The sequence below is a fragment of the Hipposideros armiger genome, unplaced genomic scaffold (assembly GCF_001890085.2).
Source record: "Hipposideros armiger isolate ML-2016 unplaced genomic scaffold, ASM189008v1 scaffold_128, whole genome shotgun sequence".
Classification (NCBI taxonomy): domain Eukaryota; kingdom Metazoa; phylum Chordata; class Mammalia; order Chiroptera; family Hipposideridae; genus Hipposideros; species Hipposideros armiger.
Genome location: NW_017731478.1, coordinates 2,826,340 through 2,835,020, shown reverse-complemented (window position 1 = coordinate 2,835,020; position 8,681 = coordinate 2,826,340). Strand labels below are relative to the sequence as shown.

General features: G+C 48.9%; 1 protein-coding gene across 1 annotated transcript in view; it reads right to left on the bottom strand.

The window, feature by feature from the left end:
* Positions 1 to 598: 598 nt before the first annotated feature.
* The window catches only part of MORN3 (MORN repeat containing 3), a 17,988-nt gene continuing 9,905 nt past the window's right edge, over positions 599 to 8,681 (bottom strand). Inside the window, exons 3-6 of the mRNA XM_019648888.1 lie at positions 7,505 to 7,618; positions 3,497 to 3,681; positions 3,101 to 3,178; positions 599 to 2,673 (exon numbers count right to left, since the gene is read on the bottom strand). Of these exons, the coding sequence (XP_019504433.1) occupies positions 3,107 to 3,178; positions 3,497 to 3,681; positions 7,505 to 7,618 (371 nt within the window). The 3' untranslated portion in view covers positions 599 to 2,673; positions 3,101 to 3,106. The remainder of the gene's footprint in view (positions 2,674 to 3,100; positions 3,179 to 3,496; positions 3,682 to 7,504; positions 7,619 to 8,681) is intronic.

The following is an 8,681-nucleotide window of genomic DNA, read 5'->3' as shown; positions in this document are numbered from 1 at the left end:
CGTGTGCCTGTTAAACAATTAACTTCCCATTCCCCTCTCCCCCAACCCCTGATAACTTCTATTCTACTTTCCGTCTTTATAAATTTGCCTATTCTGGGTGCCTCATATGTCACGTCCAGCGTGGCAAGGGCAAACAGGTTTCTCTTAAGGGGTGACGCAGATTGAATAAAAGCAAGAGACAAAAGTAAGATTAAGAGCGAGACCAAGGGACTCAGCCAGAGAAGACTGAGTGAGCCNGCCCCGGTTCGGATCCCACATATGAGGGCCAGTGACACTGCCCTCCACAGCTAAGATGCTGAACAACAGCTCAACCTGGAGCTGGGTTGCCGTGAGTCGCCGGTGACGGCCTAGGCTGCAGCCACTGCTACAGTGGGTTGCCATACGCTACCGTGAGTGGCCAGCAGCCAGCACGAGCTGCCAAGAGCCACCGTGAGTGGTCGTCCAGTGGCCGACGACCGATCTGCCTTACCTGGAAAGAGTGCAATGATAATACCAACATGGGCCAGTGAAGCGACATCCTCCACAACTAGACTGAAGAACAAAAGGACAGCAACTTGTCTATTCCCCTCCCCTAATTCTCCAATAAAATCTTTAAAAAAAAAAGAAGAATCACCAGATTGGCTTGTAAAATGCAGATATCCAAGCCCCTCCCCTGGGTGTGTCTGGATTCTGCATTTTTAACAAGCATTCCAGGTACTCTCAAACCCAGGCAAGTTAGGGAAATGCTGGTAGTTGAGAACAGTCTCTTTCAGTTTTATTTATATTTTGAATAGCTAATACATTCACATGGTTCCAAATACACAGGGAAAAGTTGCCCTCCCCTGTTCCTAGGTTCCCAGTTCTCCCCAGAGAACCATTGTTTGCCCGTTTATTGTGGTCCTATCTAGAGAAATTTTATACATAAACGAGCACAACGGCCCCTACTTTTTCTAGAAAATGGTAGCCTTCAAACACACTGCCACTGCTCTGCACCTTAAGAGCAGATAGACTTTGAAACCCATGTCATTTTACTAACCATTGTCATGACCAATAAATTTAATAAAGTCTCAAAAAAAAAAAAGCAAATAGACCTGTGTTTAAGTACAGTCCCTTTCTAGCTTGATGACTTGTGAACCTCCCTGAACCTCAGTTTCCTCCTCTAAAATGGCAGTCATAATAGCAGGATACCTCATAGGGTTATGAGAGAGGAGGACACACATAAAGCTGTCATCACAGGAACCGAGTGAGTGTTATCTGGTTAATTCTGGATCTCAAGGCAGCCAGGCTCAGCGTCCTGGTGTCAGAAGTACAGACCGAGAGCCATGCCTCGAGTCAGACCACCCTGCTGACGATTTCGAGGCAGAGAGAAGCTCAGCAGCGTCAAGGAGCATTTTTTGAGCCACACACTGGGTGAGGCCTTGACAAACATCATGGTTTTTCAAGGTTACACTATTGACAGTGGGCTAAATCATTATTTTGTAGAGTGCATTGTAGCATGTTGAGCAAGATCCCCAACCCCTACCCACTGAGTGCCAGTAGCATTCTTCCCTGCTGGCTGGCACAGCCAAAAATGTTTCCAGACATCCCAAAAGTCCCCAGGGAGGGAGGGGGATGAAATCATCCTCAGATTAGAACCACGCCTTATTTGATCCTCACCATATTTGCTCTTCACTGTAACCACAACAACCCTGGGTGGTAAGTACGGTTATTGTCTCGTCTTAGAGGGGAAGGAAATCTAGAGAACAGAGAGGTTGGGTGATGTACCCAAGAACACACAGCTAATAAATGACAATGGATTCACACCCAGCAGGTCTGACTGCAGAGCTCATGTACCTACCCCTTACATAAGAGTCTGTCTTATCTTGCAAGAATGTTGTCTAGATTAGAATTATGCAAAGCCCTTCCCAGATACCTGCTTCACAAGTAACCTCAATACATGTTATTCATTATGATTACATCTGTTCGCAAATCCTCAAAATGCCCCTGTGAGATCTCCTAAGTCCCATTTTATAGATGGGCACGGAGATCACTTGCTAAGGGTCACACATCCAGTAAACCAGGGGTTCTTGGCCCAGTCTGCACATTAGAATCATCTGGGGAAAGTTTGAAGGCCCCGGCCTCACCCCAGACAGATGTGAAACTGGGTGTGGGACCTGGACGTCTGTAGCTTTTAAAACTCCCACTGGATTCCAAGGTTGAGAGCCCTTGTGTTAGGCCGAGAAGCCAGGTTGGGTTTTAACCCCAAATTTTGGTGACCAATGTGACCAGGTGCAGGCTCTTTCTCCTCTCTGGGGTAGCTCAGAGCTCAGAGACCTGGAGATACCTCCTGTCTCTCCCCCAAGTTCAACCCATGCAGCCCACAGGAAAGTCTTCCCTCTTTTCTGCCTGAAATCCCTCCCAAGCCTCACACCACAGGCCCCAGGCTAATGCCACCAGGTTCTTTTTTACTCTCATGCACTCAGGGATGGGGTCCTAGAGTGAAGGCCATAACAAGAGGGTCCGCAAGGCCAGCCGGGGAGAGAAGCACTGGCCCCCTATTAGCAAAGAATGATCCAGTGCTGGGAGGAGTGAGTGCCCTCTGAGGGTGCCAAGGGTGTGCCTGGAGTCACCATTCCCTCCTCCAGTGGGAGCCGCACCGGTCTGAGCAGTTGGTTGACGTGGGCTTCACTTTCTCCTGCAGCTCTCGTGTTTTCTCTGCAGAGGCGAGGGGTTGGTAGGAGCTGGCGATTCAAAGACAGTGTCCCAACGCCCTCACCTCGAACCCCATTTATACCCTCACCTGAAGTGGCTAGGACTGGAGGAGGCCCACTGGAAAGATGTGCAAATGGAGGCCTGAGGCAAACCACTTACTCAAAGGCATTCCAGGGCGAGCCAGCCACCTGACTCCAAGCAATGTTCCTCCCTGTAAGCCCAGGGTACAAATGGGAGGGTTTGGGCAGGACTGGGATGAACTGATCTTCAGGGAAATGAGCTTTGAAGGGGAGGAACCAAAAAGGATCAGCTGGACTGCAGGAGGCAAGAACCCACCCTCTCTGGTCCTGTCCCTGAGCCCCTTGGCCAAAGGAGACCGCAGGAGCTGCCTCGCCCACATAGAGGGTGGCAGGCGTGTCTACTCCCTCACCTGGCATCAGTCTCCTTGTGTCTTCTTGAACATGGCCAAGGCTTCCTCCAGCACACCGTCGGGATCTAGAAGTTTGATCTGGAGGGAAGCAGCAGGGGTTGGTTTGAGGAGCATAGAAGTCCCAGGTTGTCAGTTTTATGAGATGCTGCCTGGTTTTGGGGTGCTGCTTGCCTTGGAGGTGCTGCTGTCAGCCTCAGTGGGGGGGCGGTGCTGCCTGCCTTGTGGGGTGCTGTCTACCTCCCTGGAGATGCCCTGACTGAAAACAAAACCTTGTCTGTTCCCTCGCTGGGCTGGGCTGGGCCAGGCTAGGTGTGGCTGTGGGTGTGGGTGGGTGGGGGTTGCTGTTTGCTGTCTCATTCTGTATTTGGCCACAGGGCTCTAGTGAGAGCTGCCCACCTCAGGAATGGGGAACTGGGTGGGCTGAGGGGCCTCATCGCGGCCAAAATCGATCATTGTGCCACACTTGGCCACATCATCCACCCAGAAGCCTTCAAACAGCTGACCGTGGTCCAGGTGAAAGAAACGCCCCGACCCATTCTTCAAGCCTCGCTGCCAGTAGCCCTCATAGCGGTTCCCGTTCTCTGGAAGAAAGGACATGGAGGCGTGGGCACTGGGCGCAGCAACCCAGCCAGCCCACCAGGCCGGCTCCTCCATTACACCCAGCCTGGCCCTCTGCTGCTGGCCGGTGGAGCAGGGTCTGGGACAACTGACCTATAAACATTAGAGCCCTGGGGTGTCAGCGACTTCCAGAATCAGACCTGATTCACATCTTGCCTCCACTACTTAACTTGAATTTGGAATGAGCAACATGGTTTCCTATTTGTAAAAAAAATATAGCTAATCATATGAACAATGCTTTTTCGGCACTTATTCTGTGTCTGGTTCCATGCTGTTTCTGAGCTCATCCTCACAAAAACAGTTCTGTGAAGGATGCCGGATTCCATTTTACAGATGGAGCTTGTAAAGCTCAAGGAGTTTGACTCGCTCAAGGTCACAGAGCTAGGTAGCAGGGCAGCGACGAGGTCCAATTTACAAAGTTCACCCTGGTTGCTATATAGAGAATGGACTAAGCCCTGACACAAACGGGGGCTGGCTTCTCATTACTCTTTCCTCTGCAGTGTTCTTCACTAGCTCAGTGCATATCCAGCCCCTTCTCTTCCCTCAGGTCTTGGTTCAAAGGTCACCTCCTGAGGGAGGTATTCCCTGACACCTGTCCCTAAATCAATCTAAATAGCCCATCCCCAACTCCTTTGTCACTCTCCAACACACCTTCCTAGTTTTAAGGGGAATTCCTTAGCATTTTTGACTTTGCAACTAACAGGCTGTGTGACCTTGAGCAGGTGACTTAACATCTCTGTGCTTCAGTTCATTTGTAAAGTCGGGATGATAAGAGTACCTATTTTATAGGATTGTAGTGAGGATTAAATGAGCTCAGTGCTGTATAAGTGTAGGCTATGATTGTGATGACCATAAGAAAATGTCTTAATTGTTTATGTTTATTGTTAGGCTCCCCTTTATTAGAGTATAAGCACCCTGAGGGCAGGGATCTGGTCCTGACTGTTCCTTAACCCACACTGAAGCAGGGCGTGGCCCGATGGGGGCGTGACCAGGTGGGGCATGGCCATGCAGGGCCTAGCAGCGGTTCTCAACCTGTGGGTCGCGACCCCTTTGGGGGTCGACGACCCTTTCACAAGGGTTGCCTAAGACCATCGGAAAACAAAAAGATATTTACATTACGATTCATAACAGTAGCAAAATTACAGTTATAGAGTAGCAACGAAAATAATTTTATGGNTCCCAAGCCAGTTCTTAACCATCGCGCCACTCGGCTGGCCCTCAACAATTATTTTCTAATGAAGGATCCAACACACCAAAAAGGAAGGCAAAATGATTTAAAAAAAAAAAGATTTTATTGGGGAATTAGGGGAGGAGAACAGCGTTGGGGAATCGGGGAAGGGAAACAGACAAGTTGCTGTTCTTTTGTTCTTCAGTCTAGTTGTGGAGGACGTTGCTTCACTGGCCCATGTTGGTATTATCATTGTGCTTTTCCCAGGTGAGGCAGATTGGTCGCCGGCCTCTGGACGGCCGCTCATGGTGGCTCTTGGCAGCTCACAAAAGCTCATGCCAGCTGCTTGCCAGCCCCACTGCAGCTTACGCCGTCGCCGGTGATTCACGGCAGCCCAGCTCCAGGTCGAGCTGTTGTTCACCATCTTAGCTGTAGAGGGCGCAGCATCATTGGCCCTCATGTGGAATCCGAACCAGGCCCTGCTGCTCAGAGCTGGTATCCTAAGTCAACTCCCAACCAACGTGCCACTTGGCCGGCCCCAAAATGATTCTTGAGTAGCCTGAGAAAGTTGCTCTGACATTCTTTGGGGCTAGGGAGAAAAACTTTTCTTGTTTGTAGCCGTCATCTCCCTAAGCTATTTTCTCCTTGAGAGATAGGATCTTAGAAGGGCCCTAAGTCAAGAGTGGACCTGTTATAAAAAGAATAACTGCTTCACAGGTACCTCATAAAGACTATAGAAAAATAATAAAAAAGCAAACAAGGAAACCCTTAAGTGGACTCTAAATACATTGGTTAATACAGTCTTCCCCACAAGGGAGTTATACAGGGCTTTGTTATCAAAGGGCTTTGTGCTTAACTGAATGCTCTGCTGTCACCATTTTGAAATTCTTAATTTTTTGACAAGGGGTCTGAATTTTCATTTTGCACTGGGCTGCACAAATTATGCATTTGGTCCTGCCTCCCTCCGCAAACTTTTCTCTATGTCTTTGTTTTCTCTTTTCTAGTCTTACTCTTGTCTTCCTCTCTCCTCCCGTCCTCTTATTTCTCCTCTTTTTATTTTCCTTCCTTGGTTTCTTCCCATTCCTTTAGGCCTGCATTTAAGCGTGCCGTGGCCTTTCAAGCCTCAAAACATATGCCTGTTATGAGATGAAAATTGTGTTCCCCCAAAAGATGTTGAAATCCTAACCCCTAGTACCTGTGAATGTGACCTTATTTGGAAATAGGGTCTTTGCAGATGATCAAGTTAAAATGAGGGGATTAGGGTGAGTCCTAATCCAATATGACTGGTGTCCTTACAAAAAAAGGAAATGTGGACATAGAGACAGACACAAGGAGAATGCCAGGCAAAGACTGGAGTGACGCTGTCACAAGGAACTCCAAAGATTGCAGGCAAACCACCAGAAGCTAGAAGAGAATCATGGAACGGATTCTCCCTCAGAGCCTTCAGATGGCTGACACCTTGATTTCAGATTTCTAGCCTCCAGAACTGCAAGACAATACATTTCTGGTTAAGCTAACCCAGTTTGTGGTACTTTGTTACGGTGGCCCTGGTAAACGAGTACAGTTTCCAATAGGTCCTTAATAAATAAAAGGGATGGATAAATAAAGGACAGTTTTATTGTCTCTGGCTCTTCAAAAGATGACAAAAGAGATACCAAGATAATAACTTGGTCCAACCTTTCAAGTCTGGTGAATGGTTGAAAAACAGGCCCTTTCCCCAACCTATATAATTTTTCCCCATGATATTTTCACATATTTGATTAGTACTGACTATTTCCTGTGCCTCAGACTTATCCCAGGCTATGGGCATATGGGTGAGTAGAGTGGGTGGTTATGGTGGTGGACACTATTGGTTGCTACTGAAATTCAACACCCCACCTACCTTCCCTCCACGATGGCAGATTTCCAAATGTGTTTGCTTCCCTTTTGTCCAGGGAAAGTGACCCAGTCCCCAGAGACAAGGGGTGAATTATAATTGGGCAAACTTTCTGTAAAGATAGTAATTATTTTTTGGCTTTGCAGGCCAAACATTCTCTGTTGTGTGTGTGTGTGTGTGTGTGTGTGTGTGTGTGTGTGTGTGTNAACCATTTCTCAAAAAAAAAAATCAGTACATTTATCCAAGAAAGAAACTTGAGGTATCAATACTACAAATGGAAAACCAGTATCAGGTACCCTAAGAGGAAGGTACCTACTTATAAAAATAAAAATACTAAAAAGAAACCAATTTAAGTCTTAGCTAGATTGAGAGTAGCAAGTGTTCAGAAGGGTGTTAATGCCATATTAGCCCCAGAATTGTAAGAGAACCTAGAATCCAGTAACTTTTTACGATGTCACTGGGGGTCATTTAATGCCTCATCAGCGTAATATAAACTCATCCTCTGTCCCACACTTTCGGGAGCACAGGTTACACTCAAGAGGAGGTTGCAGTCTTAATACATGAGCTACTGGTAGGAAAAGAAAGCCTTGCAACGCAGTGCGCCGACCCCGTTAGGGTTGTTTTGATACTGAATAACAATAATTGGCATGATGGAAGATAGAAGGGCCGGACCCACAGAGCTGATGATCCTTCCCGAGCTCCCACCCGGTCCCCTCGCCTGCGCCCTCTCACCTGCGCTCACCTGTGGGATGGAGCCTGGATCCGGAGTCTCGGGGCGGGAGCAGCGGGGTCGCAGCCTCCGGCCTGTATTGCAGCCAGCTGCGCGCGCTCCGGCGTCCTGGCGCGGCCAGGGTCGCTATGGTAACGTGGGGCCACTGCAAAGCCGTGCGGCAGTGTCCAGCCCTTCCTGCTGAAACTGTGCGCTCGCTGCGCCGCGCGTGAAGGGTGCGGGTCCTTGGGCGTCCGGGGAAGGATGTCTACCGGCTTGTGGAGGTCGAGTGCCGGCTGGTACACCCCTCTGGTGGCTAAAGGCTAGTGGGCGAGCCGGGGAGTCCTGATATCCGCTGAGCTTGCTTGGGTCATGGTGTCCTGCCCTCCCCACCCCCACCTCTCTCTCGTTTGGGGTTCCCCAGAGCAAGTACAACGGCCGAATCGGGCAAGAGAGGGTTAAAGGCTGTTCTGCCAAGAGGCAAAGACGAAGCGGCAATATTTGAAGGGAAAGCCAACATCACACCGGCTCTTAGGCTTGTGGGGGTTTACTAGACGCCTTTGAGAATCTGAGGGGAGTTTTATAGCCCCTCCAACCCTGGAAGATGCATACGTTTTACATGTACACAAGTTGGCCCAAGTCACTCCTTCTGGGCGCACACCTTTGTCACTCAGAGTGAAAACCACAGTCCTGGTGGCCTTGAAAGTCCTGCTTCATCTGTCCACCTCCCCTTTCCTCCCTGACCTCGTCCCTTACTCAGCTGGTGGAGTCTCTCTGCTTGGGCCCCACACACTCGCTGTCTGGAAAATGCTGGACATGTTCCTGCCTCTGGGCCTTTGCCTCTTCTCTACCCTCTGCCAGGACTTCTTTTCCCAGGTAGCAGCCTGGCCCTAACATCATCTTCTCAGTCAGAAGTTTCTGGATCACTCTATTTGAAACTGAAATTGCCATATATACTTCCACATCTGTTTTCCTCTTTTCCCAATCTCATTCCTGTTTCCTGTTTTTACCACTTAGCATCATTGCACGCGCGCACACACACACACACACTCTCACTCTCTCTCTCTCTCTCTCTCTCTCTCTCTCTCTCTTTATTTATTTATTTAAAAGATTTTTATTGGGGAATTGGGGGGATGGGAACAGCACTGGGGAATTGGGGGAAGGGGAACAGACAAGTTGCTGTCATTCTGTTCTTCAGTCTAGTTGTGGA